This window comes from Falco punctatus, assembly GCF_963210335.1.
Source record: "Falco punctatus genome assembly, chromosome: Z".
NCBI lineage: Eukaryota > Metazoa > Chordata > Aves > Falconiformes > Falconidae > Falco > Falco punctatus.
Window position 1 is genome coordinate 29,748,498 of NC_137586.1, and position 27,701 is coordinate 29,776,198.

Genomic DNA, 27,701 nt, shown 5'->3' on the forward strand with positions numbered 1-27,701 from the left:
TTGTTAACTACTTTCTTTTATCTTTAAGACACCGGGTTAGAACTCATAGTTTAAAACATAGCTAAAACCAAAATTATAACTAACTCGTGACTCAAAAGTTTTACGTAATGATATTGGCTATTTTGTATACACAGATTGGAACATTTCCATCTCTTTGATTTTGTTCCCAAGTGTTTTTCACAGACAATGGTGAACTGAAAAAATAGCCTTTTAATTTATTTATTTATTGGATATTTAGTGCTGTTCAGTTAGCAGTAATTCTTACACACTTACCCTTCAGCATTTTGGTATTCACTTTACATAACAAGTAAGATGAAGCTAACGATTAAGTAATAACACCTTGGAAAACTACAGAAACAGTAATTAGCACTGCAGAGCCAGCATTGTAACTTGGTGATTACTGCTCCTATTCAACCAATAAAAAAAGCCCCAAGCTAAACACCACGTAAACAATAGCTGTTACTTAATGACAACAAGGTGCATTTGGTGCTCCCAGCGTTACTTCAGGTCCTTAACTACTCCACCCCGCCACAACAGAGGGACTTCACGTTAAACACTGTCACCTAAGCATCTGTAGTAGCTACCGATTTTAACAGTGAGGTTCCTCTTCACGTTTTTTTTCTCCGCAGCGCGAAGTGAGATGCACAGTAAGAGTCACACTACCTTCGGAATAGCAAATACCTCCCGTATGACAAGATAAAAAAAAAAAAAAAAAGATAATTACATATAACACCACGTAAGGGAGGTCGGCTCCTGGCTTGTCTGGGTTTTTTTGGAGGTCGACTCTACAACTGGTGTTCAAAAAAACCTCTCAGACTGGCGGGCCCATTACTTTAACGAAGAACTTGGCCGTTCATTACACAAACAGGCACAGAGTTTCTACAAACAACGTGAGAGCTCTGCAGCGCTTGGCTGCAGATCATGTAAACGATCTACGGCACAGACAAAGAAAAAATAAAAAAAAAATTACAACACCAGGCACGGAGCTGAGAAGCGTACTTCTAAGCCAACTGTGGAAAAGCTCAAAGGATAGAGGCAAGCGATACAGAACCAACATAATTGCGCTATTTACCCTTCCTGTCCCTAAGAGGCAAGGGATCCAACTCCGCTCTTCACACAGCCTTACTGCATCTGCGACCGCTCCGGGAGCCGCCCCCAGACCCGCGGCGGGCAGCGGCCCCCAGCCCCGGCGCTGCCTCCCCGCCCGGCCTCCGAGGCCCGCGCCCGCCTGACAGGCCGCTTCAGCTGGAACGTTCTCGGCAGCCTCCTCTCGTCCACGACGGCACCCTCCGCCATCGGAAACCGGGAACAGAGGGTGCAAGTTTCGGGATGAATGACAACGCTCGTACATGCCTCCCCCTCTCCCCCCCCTTTTTTTTTTTCAAGGCTGAGAGAAACCGACACACCACACACACACACACACACACCCACCCCTCCACGCCAACCGCCAGGTAGAGGAGACCCCAACGCCCACCCGACTGTCTCCTCCCTGCCCCACACCTTCTTCTCCTCTCCCCAAACTACTCCCGTGAGTGCCACCGCCGCCGCCGCGCGGAGAGCGCCCCCGTCCCCCTCCCTCCTCAGCGCAGGCGGGCTGGGGAGAGGGACGCGAAGGAGCACCGGCCGGCAGCCCAGGATGCGCGGGAGCGCACGGCAGAGCCCGCGGCGTACGCGCCCGCTCGCACACTCACACCACGCGCCCGCACACCTCCTGCCCTCCCCAGCCCCTCGGCTGAGCGACAGTTAGCCGGCGCCAATAGGGCCGCCCCTTCCGCACGGGGGGTGGAGGGGCGGGTATTCCGTCGCCAACGGACCAATGGGAATGCCGCTTCCTGAGCAGCGGCGTCGTTGAGGGGAGGCGGTGGGAGGGGGCCGGAGGCGGGGCAGGAGTTTAGGGAGAGGAGGGAATGGCTGTCATCAATGAAGTCATGTTCATAATCTAGTCCCTCGCTCCGGTTCCGGACTCGGGTGACTCACCGAGGGGGAAGAGGAGCGACATCCAGCACGGCGCTCCTCCCGGGCGGAAGGTAAATATAACTTACGGCTCGATCCGCCCCCCCCCGCCCCGCTCCCTGGCACGGCCGGTGCCTGCGCCGTCCTTTATTGTTGGTGATCGTGCCGACACGCACCGTGCCCACCTCCCCTTCCCCAGGCACGGCCCCGCCGGCCGCGGGCGCCGTCGTCCCACCTGCTTCCTCTCCCCACCTTCTACGCGCCCGGCCCTCCCAAATATTTATATCCCCCAGTGGGTGGCGAGAAGAAAGTTTTGAGCCGGTATTTCTGGAATAATCACGATGCAAATCTCCGGGGTGGGAGGGAAAGAACCCCCGAGGCGTCGCTGCTGGCTGACTTGTGAGTCACCGGCAACGGCGGGAGGGACGGCGGGGAGCCCTGCCCGCGCCGTGCGGCCGTTCGTCAGCGGCGCGGCCGGCGGGCCGGCGCGGCGGCAGCCACCAGCCCGTGGCACCCCGTGGCCGTGCCGCCGAGCAGTCGTGTCACGGGCTGCGGGTGACGCGACCGGCAGAGAAATGGATCCGGGGGAGCGACAGCCTACACGCACCCCTGCCGGGGCAGCTCGGCGGGCCGGGGGCGGCCTCTCCCGCCGCCCCAGCTGGCGTGGGCCGCCTGGCAGGCTGCCGGTCGGCGGCTGCCGCGGGTCGCGGGGTGAAGTTCACGGTGTCCGGCGGCGGGAGAGCGTGTTGCGGTGGGGTCGTTTCTCCGCCGTGGTGCGCGCTGGCGCAGAATGGGGCGAGGAAGGGGAAGTGGGGAGACAAGGGGAGGGAGAAAGATGGTGCGTGGGGGAGCGGTTTTGCCTGTGGGGGTAGCAGCGTTACCCGGCAGAGCCGGGGAGGCCATGATCCGGATAATCTCCCTGCCTGCCTGTCACAAGCGCTACACACACCCGGGAGGGGTGAGGAGGTGGGGACTGAGGCTTCGCCCGACAGGCTGCGGCTCCTGTTGCTATTCAGACTCTGTTTTCAACTGTGCAGTCAGTCACTCCTGCTGTAAAGGTGTCGCGATTTACTTCCCAAAATAGATTGTCGTCCCCCCGTCCCGTTTTCCCTGCAGAAATCATGTCTTCCCCCGCCGCCTCCCCCGCCGCCTTGCAGCAGGCGTCGAAACAGAGTAGCACAAAACATGCGCTTGCAATTTTGTAATCGCCTTCCAAGCAAAAAGCATTTTATTTCCGGTGTGCGCGGATATTTTTTTTTTTCTGTTGGGGTGGGCGGGAGCGAGGATGCATACACACGCGGATGCTCAGGTAGACGCGGCTCGCCTGCCCCGTCGGGAGAGGGGGGCGGCGGTGGTCAGCACCTGGAAAAGTTCTCTCCCCTGCCGGAGGCGGGGGCAGGCGGCGGGCCGGTGCTGCAGCCAGCTCCGGGCGGGGCAGGAGAGCAGCTGAGCCCGTTCCCTGGGCCTCCGCGGTAGAGAGGGAGGCAAGCACCGGTGGCGGCGGGGGGGGCGGCCTTTCCCGTTCGCTCTGCTTGTGCGAGCAGTGGCGGCGGCGGATCAGGAAGTCACCGCCGCCACACACAGGCGCACAGACATGTTTGGTCGCCGTGACATGGTGGCGGAGGGAAGGAGCGGCGGGGAGACGGGCCCAGCCCAGCCCTGAGGCATGCCCCGGCTGCTCGCCCGGCTGCCGCCGCCGAGGCTCCCCCCCCCGCCGCCGTCGAGGTACGGGGCCCTGCGCGGCCCGCCGCCGGGAGCGGCGCAGCCATTGCTTCGGGGGCGGGGGGGGAGACGGACAGCGGGGCTGGCTCTCCAGGCAGGGGCGTCTTAGAGCCTGTCGGCCGGGGCGAAAACTTTCCCGAAAGGCCGGGGGAGAGAAGAGGGCCCAGCTGGCCGAGCGCGCCCGCCCCGGCGGGACCGGCAGCGCGGCGCCGAGGCCTACGCGCCGCCCGGCCGGCCGGAAGGGTGCGCGGCGCTGCCGAGGCAGGGTGCTGCCGGGGGGCGGCCCGCAGCCGGCCCTGCGCCCCTGCCCCGCCGGCCCTGCGCCCCTGCCCTGCCGGCCCGGCCGGGCGCCTTCCCCTCCCCACCCCGCAACGGCGCTGCGATACCTCCGTGGTGCGGGGAGACGTGGAGTTTTGTGTCTTGTCCTTCCTCCACCTGTAAGTTTGTGATGGAGGAGCAACAATCTGCGCAAGGCTGGAAAAGTTACAGTTCTTCTGAACTCCAGCTGAAGTTACAGTTAACTGAGGGGGGGCTCCCCCCCGAGTGTGCGTTATGGTCGAGTAAAGGGAGTGGTTAAATGTCAGCGTGACTGCATAGGTGGCACCGAAGCTGGTTTTCCTTGGTATCTGCTGCTTATGTTTGATATTCAGACTTCCCAAACTTTAGATTAACGCTGTACTTTTTAAGATGTCTTTAGATTAATATTTTAGACAGGTAAATAAATAACAAACTGAAGAACTGAAGCTATAAATTCTATTTATTTATTTACTTAAGTTACCTTTTTTTTTTGGTTAAAAAAAAAAATATATGGGATCTATGACATGGCACTGTTCCGCTTGATTTTTTTTTTCTTTCTCTTTTGTTTCGATTTCTTCAGTGTTACTTGGTTTGTAACAAGTAACAAGACCCAGACAATAAACATTGTACAGGAATTTAATTGCTTCAGTAGTATACCAGTTACAAGTTCGGGGTGGGGCACTCTCTTCTTGTGTGAGTTAGTATTGTTGTGCAAATAAAGGCACACTTTCTTTTCGGGAACCTAATTGCCTTGTGACTGTCTTTGACTTTGTTTCTTTTGTCCTTTTGTTATGCTAAGGAGAAAGTGGTGTACTAGAAGGACGGGATTGGAGGCAGATTTTTATGGCCATATATATCAGTAATACAAAGCAAAAAGATTGTGTGGATAATAAGCACTTAAAAATAAATTCTAAAGTTAGGTGTATCATATGTAGACTTGACAGAGGTGAGGGTAAAGCTTCATTAAATACAGTATTTCTCTTGTGAGTTGTGTCTCACCTTTAAGACTGGTATTTCTGTGGTGTTTCATAGAACGTGTGCCAGAAGAGTGTGTTCAAAGCAGCCTTAGATCTTTTCCTTTGTTCAGTTCTGAAGTGGTCTGTGAGAGTTTCTTGTCAAGTTTGAAAAATGCTTTCACCAACACCTGAGGCTTGGGAATTAAGAAGAGAAAAAGTGCTCCAGCTAGCATTCTTATATTAAGTATGTTTTTGACAGAGGCCTATATTAAATTAATATCTGCAGATATATTTTCTAAATTTTTGTTGGACTTTCTAAGTTAAGGTCAGAATGTGCACTGTAGCAACTTTAAAAAATGTCTGCATTTTTACCTCCAGTTTCATGGTCCTGGTTAGTAATATTGCTGTGAACTAGTAATCCTTTTCAGAAGACTTTTCATTCTTCATATGACAGAACATTTTTGTAAATTACTCATTAAAATGCCTATTATATTTTTTGTGGTTTATGCTGCAATTGAATTTCTCTATGTATAAAGAGTGTTTCCTGTACCTTCACCTCTTTTGAACTTTATCAGTTTGATTTTTTTATCTGTTTGATCCTCTAGTGGAGTAGTAAACATAATGTTATGACATGAAGATCACTTGTCATGAAAATGGCAGCAGAGAAAAGCTTACTTGCAAGTTAAAATAAGGAAAAAAGAAAACAAGTAAGGCTTACTCAAACGCAACTTTGGTAGTTTGCAAATATAGCAGAATAAGACAACTAGCACTGAAAATTATTTTATTTGTTTCTGACACATGTAAAAGTCATCACTTAGGTGTAAACATTTTTGTTTGTCTTCAGTTGGTAGAGAATATCTACTGTGTATCACTGCAGGGTTTGATCACCAAGGTGGATCATTTAGAGCTGGGACCTTTAGGGAAAAGGTAAACAATGTTTGTTGGCACAGAAACGATATCTCTTTTGTATCTTCACTGATATTTTACCATAAGTGACTTGTATTTAAAACAACCTTACCCCTTTTTCCTACTCTTTTTCCTTGTTTAAGGAAAGAGAAAGCCTGTCAGTAATATGGCAAATTCATTCTGCATACTTGTAATTATGGCTTACTTTATATTTTTCCCCCAGAATCTAATGTGAAGATGATGCTCAATAACTGATTAATACCTGTAGTAAAGGTCATGGTATGGAAACTTAATCCGTAACCTATCAGTGCTGTCATGAGTCATCTTTCTGTGCCCAAAGCATGTGGTGGAATCTATGTGGGTAGCAAACATGGACTTGATCTTGGGCATTGTCTGCTGTGGCTGTAGCTATGTGATTAAAGGCAATTAAACCTCTGGCTGCAGCTATCTGGCCTCTTCTCCTGAAGTCTGTTGCCTCCTGCAGCAAAACCCTTAGAAAGGATCATATATCTATGCTGTAGCCTGTTCATTGAAAAGTCTGGCAGCATAGCTTAGCCTAACTTGTGTGAACTCTGACTTGTGATGATGCCTTTTGACTGTCTGTAGTATCTTCAACCCTCAGCTGTTAGCCAGTCATTTCTTGGTGCTGATTTTAGTTTTTTGTGAGAGGGTAGACTGTAAGTTAGGGTCGTTGAGAAGTTCCTTTATGAAAACCCATAATACCTACAGAGAAGGAATAAGGATTTCTAGAAGAATGTTTGTAAGGGTTTGAAGGTGGGGAGTATTAGGATTATCACCCTAAAATGAGCTGTCTTTACATGTGTAAAGGAGCGTTATGCTACATGACTCCACAATGAAGTTTCTGGTGTAAGCATACCACCCATTCTGCTGGCATGCAGACGGTCTTTGGTAGAAGCTAGACAAGCAGCTAAAGCAGTGTCCAGAATTTATTGTCTCTGGCCTGAGTGTCTGGATAAGCAATTAAGGTGCAGCATTGCTGATTCTGTGTTTTTTAGTTTAAACTGCAGATTCCCTTCCAGAAGGTTGTGAAGTTACATGCATGAATATGCAAAGGCAGAACCTCTCAGCTGTTAGTGTGTTTCACTTCTCTTACGTGAACGGAATAACTCTGATTTATGTTAGTTGAAGGTTTGACTCTTACTGATTTTTTGTTACAGGTAAACCCATTTATTGATTGAATCATTGTTTGATGAAATGACAGTAGTTAAATCCTGATAAATGTTAATGCAGTGTGTCCTCTGGGGTTGTACAAGACACTGATTTGCTTCTAAGTATTGTAAGTTATTTGGTTTAATTATGATGAGCTGCTGTTATTATTAATCAGTTCTTAAACTTTTGAACATCTTCATTTGATTATGGTTAGCAGATTAAGCAAATAGTACAAATCACTGACAGTATCATTTCATGTAGCGTAACTCCTTTAGCCTGTAGGGTATCACAGTTTCACAGTATATCTTTTCAAAGCCACACGTGAGTCATGACTTCAGCTGGAGATATGTGGGGCAAAGCAGACTGTAACTATTTTTCTGTGAAGGCAAAGTTACTGCCTGCTTTGCAGTGTGTATGTGGCTGTTGTGTGGGTCCGCATTTCCTTTTCATCACATCTAACTGGTGCAGTTTCCTTTCTTTCCTCTACCTATCCAAGGCAGGGATCTGGTCAAAACATCCTAGCTGAAGTTGAATTTAGGTTGACTCAGTCATCAAAAGGCAGAAGTTAGCGTGGATGGTGAAGGGAAACAACTGGAGGAACTACGAATACTTACTGTTCCATCTGTTCTTAGAATCATTGTGTGCCCTGTGGCAAAGCAGTCTATAATCTCTGGATTTTTTTGGGTGTCTAGGTGGTCTTGAATTCCAAAGTAATGCCTGTGGTTTGTTACCTGCTGTGTTTTACTTTTGGATCTACTAATATTGCATACTTTCTTCATGTGAAAGAAATTCATGCCTTTATTACCTTTGGGTTTGTAGCAGGTTTATACCAAAACATGTAATATGCTTGGATGCTGTGGGTCCTGAAACAGTGAGCTGATGGAGACCCTATTGTACAATGAATTAGCTACATTTACAGAACCTTCCAGGTGCATATAAAATGATAGTGCAGAAACATTTAGACTTTGGGAATATTCACTCAAATTTTTGTAATGTAGATATTCACTGTCCTAAACCATTTAGTCTTGAAATAGTTAAGCAGAGATCCTAAGATTCTGCAGTTTCAGCTCTTGGTTTTGTGACTTTTCTTGTATTTGCATCTGGCTGTTACTTTGATGATAGATTTATTTTTTTTTCTTGTCTCAACTCTGGCTGTCCAGCAGGGGTTGGAGAGAGATCTCTGAGATTCTCTCCAGGGAGAACTGTGTGACTCACTGCAGCTAATTCAATTGCCACTAGTCCCATTTGGGACTGTTCACAAACGAGATTTGGTGATGTCAATGTAAGTAAAAGCAAAAAGTAATAAGGGATTACGATTCAAGAAGAGGTATGTCTTACCTGAAGTCATGTGAATAACACTACTCCCATGAGTGTTTTGAGGAAATTCTAAGATTAGACACTTGAGAAACAATTAGGCAGCACATAATGCATTTGAGAATCAGGGCCGGCAGCCGTATCATTTGGGACAATGAGATGGAAGTATTTCCTTTCATTTTATTGAAGTCCTTATAACGTTAGAAGAATTTACTTCTTATTTTTCACTCCCTCCCCCTCACTTTGTAATTGTAACAGGCATTACTCATTGAAAAGCAGTCCAAACACAGGGGTCAACAATAGCTTTGGCGGGGAGTTGGCTTCATTTTGCTTATTTCATTACAGGCACCAGAATCTACCTAAAGTAATACCAATGTTATCTGGTTGGAGCCTAGCTGCTGTTGCACCTGTTGTCTTTGTAGGTTTTTGCTTTGACTTCAATGATGCTTTTATAAGGGCCTAGAGGAATTAAGTATCTAGCTTTTACTGAATTTTAATGAGGGCAGGGCGCCTTTCTGTGTGTTTTTTTCGTACAATACTAAGCTTTTTTAAAAAATGTTAAATCATAAGTTTTTCGGCAGTTCTGTTCTGTGAACAGATCCTTAGTTGGGAGGGCCATGTGTAATGTGTTTTGGTTTGTGGCAGTGACTTTTTTTTTTAGTTTCTGTTGACTACTACTGCCAGAGAAAATTGCTTTGTCTCTTAATACCCATGGATGTCTTTGGACAGGATTTATTACTTGGATTCAGGTGGTATTCTCTAATACTTTTATGTTCCCCTGGTATAGATCTTTATAATTCTTTTTTTATTATTATTTTTTAAATTTTTTTTAGCATAGAAGTGTGTTCTTTGACATACAAAAACCTCTGAATACAAATCTCTTTAAAGTAATTCACAATTATTTAAGATTGGGTGATTTATCTGCCCTTAAAGCATGATAATGAAGGGACTTGATATGGTGTAAGGGGTGCAGCATTACCCTCTGGTAGTTACTGTTTTTCACAGGTTGGGGACTTGCTAGCCCATTTAAAAGAACTTAAAATTTTCCAAATTGGCGTACAGGACATGTTTGATGTATATGTAAGTAACAGTGTAACTAGTGGAGTTGAGACTGGAGCCAGTTAATTTTTATGAGAACTGCAAGCTGAATTTGAAATAGTGTTGAATAGAGGGAGAGATTTTGACACCCATTTTAATGCATAGGTGTAGGTTGAATCCTTTTGTGGAATAGTGTATTTTGGGATAATGTATACTGATAGTAGTTTTGGAATAGATTGTGTTGTGGTTCTGTATACATTTTCTGGATAGTGATGGTGGTGCTAGGTTCTGCTTTGTTAAATGGACTGAACTTGATTTATAATGTGCAGAGAGAGTCAGCTATGAGAGTGTCAACCTTATATTTTGCAGTGTAATGACTGGCTCACATAAACCCCCTTTGTTGTGTGGAAATGTCTGTTGTCCTTCATGCAGCCAAACTGCAGGCCTCTTACAGGAAGCTATGGCATGGTGTATGCTGCTGCGAACATTTGATAACTTGATTCCTTTTGTGGTAATGTCATGGGGTTGTAGGGGACTAATTAGTGACTGTAGTGTTTCGGTTTTGAACTGGGAAGCTTCAGAGGCATACCCCTATTTTACCTTGCAAGGAAACAGGATTCCAAGGTAGCTTATTTCAGGTAAGTGTACTTTATTTTGAACGAGTTGAGCATTGTTCTAATTTGTCTTTAATCAGAAGAGAGTAGTAGCTATTGAAACATCACAAAAGGGAATTTATAAGCAAAAGCTGTTAAGCTGGTTTTGATTCTGACAGAACCGTTAGGTAGCTGGGGGTAAATAAGTGAAAATAGTGTTGATGTAATAGCATTTTATCTTCTGTGTGGGTTCTGATAAGACCTTGCTAGTAAAAGAAGGCAGGCGGTCAGTTCTGTAAGCTTTGAACTCCCTAACTGCGAGCAGTAAGCACCAATCAGCTTCTTTTACAACATGTCTTGCAGGTGGGCCTTCTTTCAGCTTTGTTGGGAATCTTGTAAGGGTACTTTGTTTTTCTTGAGTGTCTCCAGGGTGTTTGCAGTGTTGCAGTGTGGCTTTATATAGATAGTGTCATAGCAGGGTTACACCACTTACTCCTGTTAGAAAGTAATTACTGCCAACTATGTATGAATAGTGGTGAGCCCAGATGTGAAAGGTGGAACACTCTTCTGTGATACATTCTGTAAGGACAGAGGCTGGGACAGGGAGTCATCTTAGGTCTTGTAATGCACCAATTGCATTGAAATTACCTTGTGATGTACCAAATGATAATGTTTTTTAATAAGACTCATTTTTCGTTGTATTGGCTTTATTATTATGGGACAAGCAAGCATGGGAAGGTAACCTTACTATAAACCTACATGTAAAGTAAATAAAGGGAACAAGCTAAGCCCATCTAGTCATCAGCTATTTCTGGAAGTGGTGATCCTACTTGCTTCTTTGCACTGGTGCTGGGACTCATTTGTCTTTTCAGGAAGTCAGGTCAGTAACCTAAATCTCTAGATGGTTTGGTGGATTTGGTTTGTTGTTTTATTTTGGTGTTTGGGGTTTTTTTAAGTGTAGGGTTACTTTTCTGTTGGCTTTACTTAAATAATGAGATCACTGTGTAGTCAAACACATGCAACATCAAACACATGTTGCAATTGAGGAGTACCAAGAAACATGGCTGATTTCGTTGGCAGCAACTGACCATCAGTTTTGGAAAAATATGGCAGCAGTGTCACTGTGTTACAAAACTCTGACATTGGTAAACAAGAAGTGCCTAATATCAGACATTGATAAAAGTTCTCAGAAAACTGAAGAATGTTTCAAGCCTGTAGCCTGCATCAATTTGTTCTACTAAGAACACAGAAATAAAAATATAGTAATAGTTGGTTTTCCAGCCTATAAAAAGCCTGCCATTTGTTCTCAGGGCACTTACTGTTTTATAAGCCACTTGAGCTGCACTCTTCTGGTTTGTGACATCAGCAGAACCCCTGAAGTGAACTATAACTCTTCATTGCAAAGTAATTGTCTTTTCTGTTTTTTGGTTTGTTGGTATTTTTTCCTATTACGATTGCATAAAGAGATAACAAAAGAAGGCCAACATTAATATCTAACTTTTTTTAAAAAACTCAGAAAATAGTCTTAATCCTTTAAATAGTTGTTTTGCTGCCTTACCCTGAATTTTGTAGGTACTAATTTCAGTGCAGTTGCCTGTGTTTAGGGAGAGGGTTTTGAACCACTTGTTACAGAGGTGCTCAGCTATCTTCTCTGCCTTTAGCAGTACTGTGCTTGACCCCATGTGATATGTCTGGTGATGGCAAGTCAGTTGAACTATCATCGTCTCTGGTAGATGTTTCTCATAGCATCAGTTGCTTTGTTCTGTGAGTAACATATAAATATCTAGAAACTGACTGAACTATCAGAATCATTATCCTAGTGGGCTTTTAGAAGGATGGTCAAACTGCTGTGCAACATTAAGGATCATTTAAACATCTGTTGCTGATGACAGCTTGCATGTGTATGTGCATGTGTGTGTAATGATTGCCAGTAGATTTTATTACATTTTTTTCAATGCCCCTAATGTCACATAGAAATTCTGGTTTTGTTTTTGTTTTGTTCTGTTTTTGTTATTAGAGCTATTCTGCTAATTGAAAAGGAGACAGAAAATAGATGTCCACGCCTACAGAGCCTGGCGCCATGCCTCATCCTGGTCCTTCCCCTGGACCAGGACCTTCACCTGGACCGATTCTAGGACCTAGCCCAGGACCAGGGCCATCTCCTGGCTCAGTTCACAGCATGATGGGGCCAAGTCCTGGTCCGCCCAGTGTCCCGCATCCAATGCCAACAATGGGGCCTACTGATTATCCACAGGAAGGCATGCACCAAATACATAAGGTAATAGTTTATTGCAAGTGAACCTTTTTTTCTTAGAGTACCCTCCACTGATTAAAAGAACTACTTACACTACATTTAGGCCTGCATAACTGCAATTACACGTCATGTATCACCTGCAAAACTGCAGCTACATTCCTACTTCTGTCCTTATTAATCAGATATATGGATCATCTTTAGTAAATAGTTTCCTATTCTTAGTAGACTACTGTAGAAATCATCATTTGTAAACTGTATTTTTCAGAAAGACGGACGTTACTAGGGGAAAAAATAATTGAATTATAGTGTTAAAACCTTATGGTAGACCCTTCTAACCACCTTTTTTTGTTCTCCGTGCCCCCCCCCTTCCCCCCCCCCCCCCCCCTTCCCCCCCTGTTTGAATATATCTTGTGTTTTTCTCGGATGGTTTTAAGTTTTGCATGAAATTTGTCTTCTTCTTTTTAATTAGTATTTTTAACTCTTAAAGGGCTTGTGCTTACAAATTTGTTGACTCTTCCATGTTGATGAAAAATGTGGTTTCTAAGTTATTTTATAAAGGCTCCATTTTACTAAGGAATTGAAAACTATGTAGTGTAGAACATGTGAATAATTGGACTTCAGTGGTTGTACTCATACCTTAAAATTACATGCATGCTTAGACTATCATTAATGTATTTTGCTTTGAGGACAAAACTTGCTTGCATGGAATTTCCTCTGTGAGAACAGTCTCTCTATGTATTGTCATTTTTATTTGGTTGTGTACCAGAGATTTAGAGCTTAGGATAATTCCAATTTCACTGATGTTCTACTCTCAGAAATACACAGTCAGAACTTACAGAGCCAAGATACTGAAAACATTTTGGTAACTATGGTTGATTGCACTTGGAATTGTTATATGCACATTAAAAAAAAAAATAGTTTTAAAGTAATATAAACATATTTTAGTTTTCCTCATGAATTGACCACTTCTTCATATTGCCATTTTCACATATGGATCAGTTTCATTCATTAAAACAGTGTCCAGTCAATAGGGACATGACACTACCGTCTTTAGCATGAAGAACTTTATCACTAAAACTTCTAGCAGCACAAAAACAGCTGAAGTGAAGGAGGCTATGACCCAGCTGTCCATTTCTACTGAACTGCTGGAATTTCTGAGACGTTAGTACATAGAATCATTTAGGTTTGAAAAAACTTTAAAGATCATCAAGTCTAGGACTTCCAAGTCCAGCCCCTAAACCATGTCCCTAAGCAACATTTAAATACCTCCAGGGATGGTGACTCAACCACTTCTCTGGGCAGCCTGTTCCAGTTCTGGACAACCCTTTTGGTGAAGCACTTTTTTCTCATATCCAATCTAAACCTCCCCTGACACGGCCTGAGGCCATTTCCTCTCATCTTATCGCATGTTACCTGGGGAAATAGACCAACACCCACCTCTCTACAATCTCCTTTCAAGTAGTTATAGAGATTGACAAGGTCTCCCCTGAGCCTCCTTTTCTCCAAACAGCCCCAGTTCCCTCAGCTGTTCCTCACAGGACTTGTTCTCTAGAGCCTCCACCAGCATCACTGCCCTTCTCTGGACATGTTCCAGTACCTCAATGTCTTTCTTGTAGTGAGGGGCCCAAAAGTGAACACATTCATAGTGTGGCCTCACCAGTGCCTCGTACAGGGGGACAATCACTTCTGTAGTTCTGCTGGCCACATTATTCAGTAACTAACACTTTTGCATTTGAATCTTGGAGCACGTAATTTAGCTGTTAGCCAGATTAGACACTGGCATTTCCTGATTTATGGTGTCAGTTACAGCCCAAGATTCCAGTACTCTGGTGAATGCCCCAAACATCATTTTTTACATCCAGGTTTTTTACATCCTTCAGTTCTCTGTTTTCTTTCTATTTTTAAGAGATTATGTACCTGCAGAAGAAGAGGGTGGCACCATGAATTTTGCAATAAAACAGTTGAATGCTCCATACATTATGTTTTCAACTATATATCCTGTTTCACCTTGGGTGTTTTTCAGACATTTAATGCTATCTTAGCATTAGAAACAAACCAACAAATGTCATCCCACAAAGTTCTTTGAGAGACTTTGGAAGCATCTAAGTAGTTCTGTGAGCCAGAGTAGAAATTATCTCATTCAGATGGCATTGAAATGTTTTGAAGAATGCACCACGAATGTGAAGAATCTGGAAAGCCAATTCAGAGATGACTATAGTCATTATAGTTACAGTAAAATTGCTTTCCCATTCCATACCTTGATTCTGATAATGGAACAAAGGCTGTAATTTCACAAGTCTTTATTTTAGTAGCAACAGCCTTGCTGTCCTCTAGGTTGGCACTTCCCAAGTTCCAGCGTTCCTTTGTGTGTGGGTCACTAAGCTGGAAAATGGGTCTGTTGAAGTGATCCAGATAAAAAAAATAAAATAATATCCTTTGTTAATTTTTCAGTCTAGATCAGTTTTCTGGTCTGTTTTCCTGTGCAATGCCAGAAATCATGTATCGTGACAGCTGAGGGAAGGGTGTGTTTTAAGAAATGCTGTGAAAGGGTGCCTCTAAACTATTTTGCAAATTCCCCTTGAGTGTTGTTCCATGTAATTGAAAAACTGGTCATCCACCTGCAGTTTGACCGAGTAAACACTTTCTTTCTTCTTAGCATTATGTAAAGAAGTTTGACTTTCAAGTCACAATGTAACATAACACTTTTTTTTTCCCTAATGAAATGCAGTCACATTGAGACATTACATAAAAAGTGTCTCAGTTGCACAACTGCTTGTGAGATACACATCCCCTGTATGCAATGGGATGTGGTTTTTACTTTTAAAATTCACAACATTAAGTAGTGAAACACCTTAATTCTATGTTAGATGTTTGACTAGCTTACAAAGAATAATGTCATGCATAAAAAACCCCCAGAAAATCCAGTGTCCAACAATAAAGAAAACACTGATTGATGCAAATTGATATTGATAAAATGTAACTCCTAAAGTATGGTTTCTTAACAACAGTTAATATGAAAGTTAAAGACTACATATTTACTTATTAACCAGAAAACCCTTCCACAGGAAAATTTACTGTTGATTTACATAATGCAGTTTTGACAGAAACAATGAATTAGCTATCTTGCTACTTTCTTAAGTAATCTTTAGACTGTTAATCAAATCGTCAGGAAAATACAGTTCCAGATTTTACTCAAGTATGTGATGGATGCAAGACAGCTACATTTAAGGAGAAACACTTGAAATTCTGTCTGGGGAGGAATGCTAAACAGACAAACTAAGAGCCTCAGAGAGTCTCATGAGGTGAAAATACTTGGCAGCTGGGAAAGCTTAAAGCAAAGCAGTTACATGGTTGCCCTAATCTTACTTTTCCCTCAGCATCCACAGACGAGCTCCTCTGAAGGCAGAACACAGGGCTGGATGCTTTTATCTGAACTGATACAGCCTTCTGTGTGCTCTTACCAGCTGGGCCATGTGATTTTAACTGTTTAATGCTTAGTTATGACAACAGTATATCTGTGTAACTTGCATGGTTCTTACTTGAGGGACGGGAAGAGTACTGTGAGCTCTTCCTTTCTCTTCCATTTAATCATAACCTGATGCATTATCACTTTGTGACTTTGCAATGGTGTGTACTGAAAATGACTACTGGCTGTGGAGGAATTATGATGTCACTGGCAATATTGCTGGTTTTGGTGAGTAAGAGAAAAAGTGAAAGAAAAAATTATTTTCCTACAAAAATGGTATTTTTTACTGAATATTATTTGTTCACTCAGATGGTCCATTATAACGGAAGGCAAATGGTTTCCCATTTCAAATATTGTTGGCTAGCAGATCTGTGCATGTTAGACATTCTGAGATTCTTGAAATTCTGTCATGGCCCTGGAAGTGATGCCTTTTTATCTAGCTGTCATGTTCTGTGCATTACTTTTGTGGTCTGTGTTTACATTAATGAAAAAAAGAAGTGGCGGTGTCAACCTTGAAAAATCAGTAGACATGTCATGTAAAATGATGGTTTCGTGATGTATAAGAGATTAACAGAGTTGTTGGCCAAGTGCTTGCTGCAAGGATGACCACAGTTTGTCTGGTTGTTCATCAGTGATGCATTGACTTATGCTTTGCAGTTATTACATCTGCTGGAAGTACAACACAGCAGAGAGGAAACAGTCTGGGGGGTTTCTGGAGTGAAGGTAACTACTTGACACAGCCTTGTGGGTGAGACAGCCAGGGGAGATGCCCCACTGGACCTGCTGTTTAGAAACAGGGGGGGGACTGATGGGTGATGCGTTCGGAGGACATCTTGGGTATAGTAATCATGAGGTGATAGAGTTTAATTCCTGGAGCAGTAAGGAGGGGCGTCAACTGAATGGCTACCTTGGAATTCCAGAGGGCTGACTTTGGCACGTTTAGGACCTTGGTTGACAGAGTCCCTTGGGAGGCAGTCCTGAAGGGCCAAGGAGTCTGGGAAGGCTGGACATTCTTCAGTAAGGAGATCTTAAAGGAAGAGGAACAGGCTGTCCCCATGTGCTGGAAGACAAGTCAGCAGGGGAGAAGCCCAGCCTGGCTGAACAGAGAGCTTTGGCTGGAACTCAGGGGAAAAGGAGAGTTTAGCACCTTTGGAAGAAGGGGCAGGCAACTAGGTAGGACTACAAGGATGTCACAAGGTTATGCAGGGAGAAAGTTAGAAAGGCAAAATCCCAGCTAGACCTCAGGCTGGCCACTGCCATAAAAGATAACAAAAAGTGTTTTTACAGATCATTAGAAATTGTTGGGGTTTTACCCCAGCTGGTAATTACATGCCGTGCAGTTGCTCACTCACCCACCTCCCCACCCCCACCCCTGGGGTTTGGGAAGGAGAGTTAGAAAGGAATGTAAAACTGGAAGGTTAAGATAAGAATGGTTTAACAATTGAAATAAAAAGAAAATAATAACAACAATAACAATAATAATAACAGTTATAATGAAAAGGAGTGAGAAGGGGAGGGGAATGAAATCCAAAAGGAAGGAAGATAAGAATACCACTGACACACAATGTAACTGCTCACCACCTGCTGACTGATGCCCAGCTGCTGCGAATGAAGAGACGGGACGCAGCTTGATGCAAGCAAGATGTCAATTTATTGTACAGAAGCACGAGTTTATATACACTTTCCGAAGCTGCGCGTTTTAAACAGATTGGTTGTTGAAGGTAAGCATTGCAGGCTAGGCAATCCCTGATTGGTGGTTAACTGCCATCAATTAACCGCAAGGTGTTACCTTTCCTTGGCGCCATCCGTTCCTCATTCCCTTATCTTCTCTCAGCATGACTCACCCTGTTGATTGTTATCTATTCACATTCCTTGTTCTTCCAGGGTTTGTGGCCTACAAGCTCGAGCACATTCCTTTCAGCTAACATGGTCCTGATTTCCAGGCCCCCTCCTGCACTCAGCCAGTCCCTGCGCAACAATCCGCAGCCCCAGCTGAACCCCCCCATTTATATAATGAGCATGACATCCTGTAGTGTGGAATACCTCTGTGGCTAGTTCAGTCAGCTGACCTAGCTGTGTCCCCTCCCAACTTCTTGTGCCCCTCCAGCCTTTTTGCTGGCAGGGCCTGAGAAACCAAAAAGTCCCTGACCACACTATTCGCACACCAAGTCCAAAACACAGCACTGCACTAGCCACCAAGAAAATAAGCTCTATCCCAGCTGAAACCAGGACAGAAACAAAAGGAGGACCAAGGCTAATCTGCATCCTTTATTAGATGCAGGAGGGAACATTGCCACAAAGGATGAGGACTGAGGCAAAGAAAGCATTAAGTACCTCAGCCTTTTCCTCATCATTTAATAGCAAGACCAGTAACCCTGAGAGTACTCAGCCCCCTGAGCTGGAAGACAGAGAGAAAGAGCAGAATGAAGTCCCCACAGTCCAGGAGGAAACAGTTACTGACCTGCTGCTCCACTTGGGCACACACAAGTCTATGGGGATGGATGGGACCCACCCGAGGGTACTGAAGGAGCTGGTGGAGGAGCTCACCAAGCCACTCTCCATCATTTATCAATAGTCCTGGTTAACAGAAGAGATCCCGGAAGTCTGGAAGTTAGCCAGCGTGATGCCCATCTTACAGGGTCTGGAAGAAGGATCTGGGGAACTACAGGCTTGTCAGCCTGACTGTGGTGCTGACCAAGGGAAGTTTATGGAGCAGATCATCCTGGGTGCCATACTGCAGCATGTGCAAGACAACCCAGGGATCAGGCCCAGCCAGCATGGGTTTATGAAAGGCAGGTCCTGTTTTGACAAACCTCATCTCCTTCTACAACAAGATGACCTGCCTAGTGGATGAGGGAAAAACTGTAGATGTTGTCTACTCAGACCTTAGTAAAGTCTCTGACACCATCTCCCACAGCATTCTCCTGGAGAAACTGCTCATGGCTTGGACAGGTGCACTCTACACTGGGTTAAAAGCTGGATGGCAGAGCCCTGAGAGTGGTGGTGAATGGAGTCACATCCAGCTGGTGGCTGGTCACAAGTGGTGTTCCCCAGGGCTCAGTGCTGGGGCCAGTCCTGTTTGATATCTTTATCAATCATGTGGATGAGGGGATCAAGTGCACTCTCAGTGAGTTTGCAGACTACATCAAGTTGCGGGGAGAGGGTTGATCTGCTACAGGGCAGGGAGGCTCTGCAGAGGGATCTGGACATGCCGGACCGATGGGCCGAGGCCAGCTGGATGAGGTTCAAGAAGGCTCCGTGCTGGGTCCTGCAGCTGGGTCACACCAGCCCCACACAGCGCTACAGGCTGGGGCAGAGCGGCTGGAAAGGGCCTGGTGGGAAAGGGCCTGGGGGTGCTGGTCGGCAGCCGGCTGGGCATGAGCCAGCAGGGTGTCCAGGTGGCCAAGGAGGCCAGCAGCACCCTGGCTGGTGTCAGAAGCAGTGTGGCCAGCAGGGCAAGGGAAGGGACTGTCCCCCTGCACTGGGCACTGGTGAGGCTGCACCTCGAACCCTGTGTTCAGGTTTGGGCCCCTCACTGCAGGAGGGACGTAGAGGGGCTGCAGCGTGTCCAGGGAAGGGCAAGGGGCTGGGGAAGGGTCTGGAGCACAAGGCTTGTGAGGAGCAGCTGAGGGAACTGGGGCTGTTTTGTCTGGAGAGGAGGAGGCTCAGGGGAGACCTTATTATGCTCTGTACAACTATGTGAAAGTAGGTTATAGCGAGAGTGGGGGTAGGTCTCTTCTCCCAGATAAGATGGGATCAGATGAAAGAAAATGGCCTTAGGTTGTGCCAGGGGAGGTTTAGATTAGATATTAAGGTAAAAGTCTTCACAGAAAGTGTGGTCAAGCACTGGAACAGGCTGCTCAGGTAAGCGGTGAAATCACCATCCCTGGAGGTGTTTAAAATATACATAGATGTGTGCTTGGGGACATGGTTTAGTGGTGGCCTTGGCAGTCCTGTGTTAACTGTTAAACTTGATGATCTCAAAGGTCTTTTCCAACCTAAACAATTCTGTGTTTCTATGTGACAACACATTCCTGTTTGGTTTATGTAATTTTTCTTGGTATAAAGGAGGCATGGTATAGAAGAAATCTAGCTTGATACTTGATTTTAGTCTCTGATTTCAAGGCTGGTGTTTTGTTTGTTTGCTTTTTTAAGAAGGGGGAAGGAAACAAAAGGAGACACCATAATCTGACAGTTTACCTGGAAATAGGTCAAACTGTGATGCAATGCTGTCTCTGGGAAGACCTTAGTTACTAAATTCAGAGTAAAAGCAGTGTAGGCAAAATGTTCCTTATGTGTTAGGCATTGAAGTCTGTAAGTCTGCCAAGTTTGTAGGTGTGGGCTTACATACAGTTGAAGTTCAGTCCTCATTTTCTGTAAGCACTGTTTATATATCTGGCGTGTTCTGTGGTTGTTCTGACTTATGGGGACCAATGAAAATAGTAAAGTGTACTCAAAGTTGAGTATGTCTCAACCTCCTGTTTCCCTTCTGTCACATTAAAACAATAAAAAAAAAAAGTATCCCAACATGGTAGTGGTGCTTTGCTTATAGTGTAAGTTACATTTCTCATGCCAACAATGTCGTAGTGGAAGATAATCTTTAGTAATTTATACAGTACTGAAGAATTTACAGAAATTACATTGTGTGTGATCCTTTCTGTAGTTTTTAATCTGTTATTTTAAATCTGTAGATTTTAAGTTATCATCTAACTCTGTAACTATATGATTATTCAAAAAAGTTATGAAGAATAACTGGTTTTCAGTTCTTGTAGTCCTCTGCTGAATTGTCTCACTTACTTCATAGGGTTTTTCCATAGACAGTAGAGGTGCCTTTAGATTAAAAACATTCTTGGAAATACAAGTCTCTTTGCATAAATTAGCAGTACTGTGATCATTAAAACTAATTTTGTCCTGGAAGAAGTTTATGCCATCTTCACCTTTTGTAGCTTTGCTAGTAAAAAACCTGATTAATGAGTTCTACCTTTCCTAATCTGTTTCTAATGAATTTCACTTTTAGTCTTTTCAGAGCATAATTTCTGCAAACACACAGAAGCAAACCCCTTTCTTGCTATATTTAGGCTCCCTTCCATTAGACTTGAAGCATTTCAGTTTGCTGCAAGTTTTGGTTTGTTCTTTTAAACACTTATCTTACAAAAACCTGTTCTTTAGATCAATTCTTTCCATAGAAGCATTCCTTCAATTGATGTATTCTTGTATGGTCGTGTCATTACTTTTCTGTTCCTGTTTGATTATTTTTTTTTATTCTCTTTTTGAAAGGCCACATACTTGTTTTCCTGCTGACTGCTCTTTGTTAATGCTAGCTCATTTCCCCACCTTCTATATGCTGGTACTTCTGATGCCCAGGGTACGCATGCTGTGTCCCACCTTAGTCCCATCAGAGCTGTCTGCATTCACAGAGGTTTCACGGTTGCACCCATCAGTGCAGTGACACCCATCCCTGCAGTCACACCACGGATGTGTACAGGTACAGTCCTCTGTTGTGGAAAACAGATCCAATTTCCTGCACAGTCTTCTCCTCCTGGTGGTAGTCCTAAAGATTTAGTCTCTGACACAAGCCATGATAAAAGAGGAATGGATCTGGCTTTACAAGTGTTTCGATTTCTGTAGTAGTCAGCTTCTGCAGGCAGAACTCAGTGTTTTCTTCTGCATTGGTTGTCTTTGTAAGCAGGGGTGAAGAAAGGAGGAATGTTCATGCCTCAGAAAAGGGCACTGGGATTTCTTGGTTAGCACAGTGGAACTATTTTTAATGTGTCAGTCATCTATCTCTACATTTCTGCTGCATGTCCCAAGTTCTTGTAGTCAGAAATAACTTCTGGACTAACAGGTATTTTTCTGATATAGGTTGTTTTGACAAATGTTTTTATACTGTTGTGACAACTAAATGATTTGATGAAACATGAAAAAAAAATTACTTCTTTTCTATAACTTTTCTTCTTTTAACCCATAGTTTCTGATAAAGAAAAATGAAATTAAATCCGTCAAAAATTCTAATAAAAAAAGCCACCCGTGTGTTTAAAGAAACTTTCAATCAAATATTATTACTGCAATGGAAAGTGGAAAATTTATATGAAGGGTTTACAAATTAAAATTTAGAACTTGGTGTTCCTTTGTACAAAGGATGACCTGTTTAGTTCTGCTTAAGTTGATTCATGTGCAACAAATGGCTTGAGAAAAAGAAATGTGACAGCGCCTTTTTTTTTCTGTGACTTCATATAGCTTCTTTCACACTCTTTTTGTTAACTGTCTGTGTTTTCCACTGGAGTAAGCTTTCTTAACTTTTTTTAAAAAGAATTCTCAATAAGTACATGTGCATTTATATAAAACAGACTGTGAGGTCTCCATTCACAGTAGGCTTGCAGTGCTCTAAGTTAGGAGTTAATGAGCGTAATCTCTTCCCTAGTTAGGGACCTGATGTAATTTTTGCTTTCACATAAAACTTCTTATTTTTCTTAAGCCGTCTTCCTTCTGATGTAACTTTTCCCATATTTTCACTTCCAGAGTCCTTCAGTTTCTATTATGGAGCCTTTTCCAGTGCCCTGTGTGTACTCAGCATGTTTTTCTGACACCAAGCTGTCTTCTCTTAAATCTCTGAAGAAGGCACTTGGCCCTGTTTTGTGTTTCAAGTACCACAAGAAATGTAGGTTTTGAGTAGCAAATGAGCTGATGGGAACTGTAGGGAGCACAAGTATTTGAGTAGAACTGTTTTCCCTTCCTTGACTGCCTGTCCCTGTTTTAGCTTGCAAAGAAGAGGTTATCTCCTGCAATGTCATCTCTGTTTTTGAAGAGAAACAGTGTTTAGGTCATTCCAACAGTGTAGTGGCTGAAAGGGCAAGGTTTGGGTTAAAAATAACTCTAGCCAAGCCACAAGCTATATTTTCATAAGTTGGTGTGTGTTACACTGCTTTGTAATATGAGGCCAATAGGGTTCGTGTGTTGTATTTGAACAGTTTGCCTCCCTGGCATTGCCGAACAGTTCTTGAGGAGAAAAAAAATAGCAAAAAGGAAACAGAGGGGATGAGCAGTCTAATGGTATTCTGTGCTTCCCCAAATGTCTGATTGCAGGGGTAAAGGTTCCCATTGTATTTTAAAGTTTGTACTTTTGATGTATTTGTTTTAAAGTTTGAGTTAAAATACTTTGGATTTTCATAGTGGATTTATATACTATATCTGTATAAATCCTTATTTTGTTTTTACAGTCTATTGATGGCTTGCATGAAAAAGGAATAGTTGAAGATGTTCATTGTGGCTCCATGAAGAGTATGCGACCTCCTCACCCTGGAATGGGCCCACCTCAGAGTCCAATGGACCAGCATAGCCAAGGTTTATACATACTTTGCATGCTGTATAATTTTGGGGTCCCTTTGTTCCACAAAGAGTCATTACTTATGTGTAACAGATTTCCAGTATTTCCTTTGAGCTTTTTTTGGAAAGGCTGAACTGATATCACAGGGCAAGGTGAATAATGGAATCCTCTTGCTTTCTGGAGTGTCTATCAGTCATGTATTGGGAAAAAAGCTATGGTTCAGGTTTGCGGCTGGGGTAAGTACCATGTAAGAAATACTGTGCTATGACAGATTTCAGTTCACATCTCTTAAAAAAAACCCACCTAGTTCTTGCCTATCTTTTGTAGCTATTTTAAATGTAAATGCATTAGAATATGATTTATTTTAGTCCTGTGGTGAAGGAATGGTAAGAGAGAAGAACCCAAGCAAACCTGAAGAAACCTTCTTTAACATTTATATTTGATCAAGGGCTGATCAAAGTTCTTTCCAAAATTTTTTATGCCAGAAAATAGAAACTCTTTTTACCGCATTGCTACGTGTCTTCTTTGTGTTCTTTGATTTGCAACATAAGAGGACAAGCATTCTGTAAGTAGCTCAGTATATTGGAGATTTAACTGTTAATATCTACTAGTATTAATTAGTTCAACAGATAAGGCTTTGTATGTTGCCTAGTTAATTGTATTCCAGCGACACCTGAAGAATCCCAACTGGAATCAGGGTCCTGGTTTGACACACTACGTATAAATGTATTAAGAGGTGGTTGCTGTTTGATGTATTTAGCTGTTTCTTACATAGGATAAGAGAAATGCTGGAAGGAGAAAACAGGTACAGATCAGCAATATGACTCTGCCTGAACTGCTTTGTGGCTTTTCGGTGGGCTGTGACTGTAATTTGTCAGCTGAATCCCTGTCTGGGACCTTGAACATTAGAAAGTACTGTTTTTCCATTTACATCTTTTAACATCAGTTAAGTAAAATAGAACTGACTTTACAGAGACTAATTCTCCATCAGTTAGAGCTTTTCCACTGATTTCAATGAGATGCAAGCATGGTCATCTGAGAGCGCAAGTTTACCTTTGCATTCGGAGACACTCTTTTGCTTGTTATGAACTTGTTCCTTGTAACGAACAGAGCATAGTCTGAAGATGAAGATGGGTCCAATTCAAACATAATGTGCTCAAAATATAAGAGCATAGGTTGCAAATGCTTCAGGTGAAAGTAGCTCTGAGTTTTCTTCTTTCCTGTGCTGGCTGAGATCAGACTTCAAGGTTGTGTTGCTCTGCGAGAAGATGATTGTATTAGTAGCAGCTGTGGCAGGCTAAAGACTACAGATTCCTGCTCTCTTTTTGGTCAAAGTCGGCAACTATTGCAAGGTAAACAGAGAATACTGGAGTTCTAATGTAAGCAGGCTTTTTAAAGAAATGGTTAGACACACCCTCTCTCCCTGCCCCATTCTAGTGTTTCAAATGCTCTTGATATTATCAAGGAGTGTTTTAGCTTTCATTGCCTCTGTATCTCCTTCTTTTATTATGCAATTATTTTTTTCACAAAAAAATGGTGATAGCAGTTAAGGCTATTCTGATACACATTGGGCAGAGTCCCATCTGCTAACCTTGTACTGTCTCCTCGTTAGTGTACAAATTCAAGATAGAAAACCAGGTTTCTTAGTAGCCTTTCAACCTATTGGATACTCACAGTCTGATTTACCATGGTATTAGAGTCGTGTAAGACAGTTGTGTTTCTGCAAGTTTTGTGGAAATAGGCAATGTGTTAAAAGAGAGGGAGGTTGCCCACGCCCACACTCATAGTGAGAGGACAGTGTGAGTTCTTTAAGAATTCATGGTAAATCTTCTCACCCTGACAAAATCCTCAGTTGTGGTTAGTATACTATTAGAAACCAAGACTTATGGTAAGGTTCACTTCGTTGTAGAATCTTGGATATCTGATAGTTCAGTTTACCACAATTTTTAGCAATGTCAAATAGAAATTGCACTTCTTTAGTTCTAGGTCTATTTTTTTCGTGGTTTATTGTTTGTAGGCCTCAATATACGCTAGTTAATTTTATTATTTCAGACATTAGGTGGAAAGTAGCTGAAGAAGTTCAAAACCCCAGGGAATGGATGACCCTAAACTCCTGCCATTAGTTTGAAAGCATAACCAGAATGGTGATGTATCAGTTAAATCTTGTTTAGTGTAGCACTGATTCTAAGTAAAATCAAAGAACATTGTCTGTCTTTTAATTCTGTATGGCCTTGTCTGTTATTCAGGCCATTGAGAACAGTTTTGTGGAAAAACCATAGAATCATAGTATGGTTTGAGTGGGAGGGGACCTTCAAATATCATCTAGTTCAACCTCTGCAATGAACAGACACATCTTCAACTAGATAAGATTGCTCAGAGCCCTGTCCAACCTTATCTTGAATGTTTTCAGGAATGGAGCATCTAAAACCTTTCTGGGCAACCTGTTCCAGTGTTTCATCACCCTCATTGTAAAAGATGTCATCCTTATATCTAGTCTGAATCTACCCTCTTTTAGTTTAAAACTAATACCCTTTGTCCTATCTCAGCAGGCCCTACTAAAAGTTTGTCCTTATCTTTCTTCTAAGCCCCTGTAAGTATTGAAAGGCTGCAATAAGGTGTCCCTGGAGTCTTCTCTTCTCCAGGCTGAACCAGCCCAACCCTCTCAGCCTTTCCTCATAGGACAGGTGTTCTATCCCTCTGATCATTTTTTTGGCCCCATTCTGGACCCACTGCAACAGGTCCATGTCTTTTTTGTACTGAGGAGCCCAGATCTGGAGGAGTACTCCAGGTGGGCTCTCACCAGAGCAGAGCAGAGGGACAGAATCACTTTCCTCAGCTTGTTGTCCATGCTTCTTTTGATGTAGCCCAGGGTACAGTTGGGTTTTGGGGCTGTGAGTGTGCATTGTTGGCTCATGTGAATTTTTCACCCATCTCTGTTCCCAATTGCTCTGCAGGGCTGGTCTCAATGCTTTAATCCCCCAGCCGGTATTGATGCCAGGGTTTGCCCTGACCCAGGTGCAGGACCTTGCACTAGGCCGTGTTGAACCTCTCCAGGTTCATATGGAACCACTTCTTGACCCTGTCCATCTCTTTCTGAAGGTCATAAAGTCAACCTTGTCAAACAAATTTACTGTTCTTTTTGTGGAGATCATAAGCTAAATTGATTTATTAAAGTGTAGAGAGGTGTCATACAGCACTTAGTGCAGTACAGTATCTGTACAGCTGTCAGGCAAATGGATCCCGACCCATGTATGAGGTTTCTTTACGCATTATTGAAACCAGTGGTAGTAATGATAGACACAGCTTTACTTGATAGAGTTATACAAGGTGCTTGGCTTGTTACTGTATGACATTCTGATTTAGAGGAAAGATAGCACTAAGTAAAATCAATATATTCTATATCAAATATATTAAGCTAGTTAAATGACAGATTATAAAGCTAACTGTAAATAGAAGATAATCATCCAATTGTGGATTTTTCTAGTTAGTCTTGTAGGACACTTTTGGTTCAGTGCTGTTCAGTGTATTTTTCAGTGATCTAGAAAGAAGTGTAAAGTCAGCGGTGATAGAATTTGCAGATAGCACAGGGGTTTAGCAGTAAGTAACAAACAAGTTGGCAGCAAAGGCTGATGGGGACATGCCACTGAATGCTTTTATTTTGCTAGCACAGATTTTAGTACAGCCAACAGTATTGTATGTCTAGGAGCAAAATAGTTTATTGTGTAGGTGGTATGAGACTGTATCATATGAAGCAGAAAAGCTGAAAAGAGTTTCGGTTGTTCGGGCAGACTTAAATGTGTATTGCCATATACAATGTTTGCAACCATGACATGGAATGTACTACCTACATACAGAAGCAGCGGCACATTAATAGAAGGGTTGTGTCACCTTCTGTAATGAATTGGCTGAAGGCTGTATCATAGTATTGTATTTCATTCTAGTATCTACAGTTCAGAAAGATGTTGAGAAATGTTTAAGGTAACATCAAATGTTTGAAGCATCTTTTGTGAGAGGAGATGCTAGGTGAGCTGAAACTGCATAGCCTGGAAGGCTCAGAAATACGTAATGGGACAGAGTGATGAAGAGGGAGGCAGACTCCTTGCAGTGATTAACAATGACAGAAGAGGAAATGACTGGCACAAAATAAACTACATGAAATTCCATTGGAACATAAGACAAGATGCTTTTATTGTAGGTGTGGCTGAACAGTATGGTAGGTTGCCCAGAGAGGTTGTCTTGTTGCCATCCATGGAGATAGTCAAAATTTGACTGGATGTGTTGCTGGGCAGCCTGCTGTAGCTGACACTTTTTGAGCAGTGGGTTGGGCTAGATGACTTTCAGAAGGCCCTTCCAACATTAATGATTCTGTGGTTCTGTAAAATTGTGCTATATTTAGAAGACAAATAAAGGAATTATTTGAAACTTGGAAGATTTTGGGGGCGGTTGTTGTTTTTTGGTTTGTTTTTGGTTTTTTTTTTTTTTCTTGGAGAATGTTAAACTCCATTTTTCATTCTCTCTGAGACAGAATTAAAAGATGACTTGATCAGTCTTCATATTCCCAGGTGGCTGAAAGGCTTGTAATAGATGGATCCTTTATCTTCAAAAAAACCAACAACCAAACCACAAAACAAATGAAAAATGCAGTGAATTTTGGTATCTGCAAATTTCAAATAGGTTAATTCAGACTGTATTCATTAACTGCATCTTA

At 43.1% G+C, this 27,701-nt stretch overlaps 1 protein-coding gene across 5 annotated transcripts in view; it reads left to right on the plus strand.

Moving 5' to 3' along the window:
- The first annotated feature begins 1,867 nt into the window (after nucleotides 1-1,867).
- The window catches only part of SMARCA2 (SWI/SNF related BAF chromatin remodeling complex subunit ATPase 2), a 120,204-nt gene continuing 94,370 nt past the window's right edge, over nucleotides 1,868-27,701 (plus strand). Inside the window, exons 1-3 of one of the 5 annotated variants that reach the window (XM_080371465.1) lie at nucleotides 1,868-2,027; nucleotides 11,967-12,227; nucleotides 22,887-23,010. In XM_080371465.1, the coding sequence (XP_080227591.1) occupies nucleotides 12,003-12,227; nucleotides 22,887-23,010 (349 nt within the window). In that variant the 5' untranslated portion in view covers nucleotides 1,868-2,027; nucleotides 11,967-12,002. Of the gene's footprint in view, nucleotides 2,028-2,211; nucleotides 2,353-3,208; nucleotides 3,263-3,315; nucleotides 3,679-11,966; nucleotides 12,228-22,886; nucleotides 23,011-27,701 lie in introns of those variants that run through there. The other 4 variants (XM_080371467.1, XM_080371468.1, XM_080371466.1 and 1 more) reach the window with 4 other exon arrangements.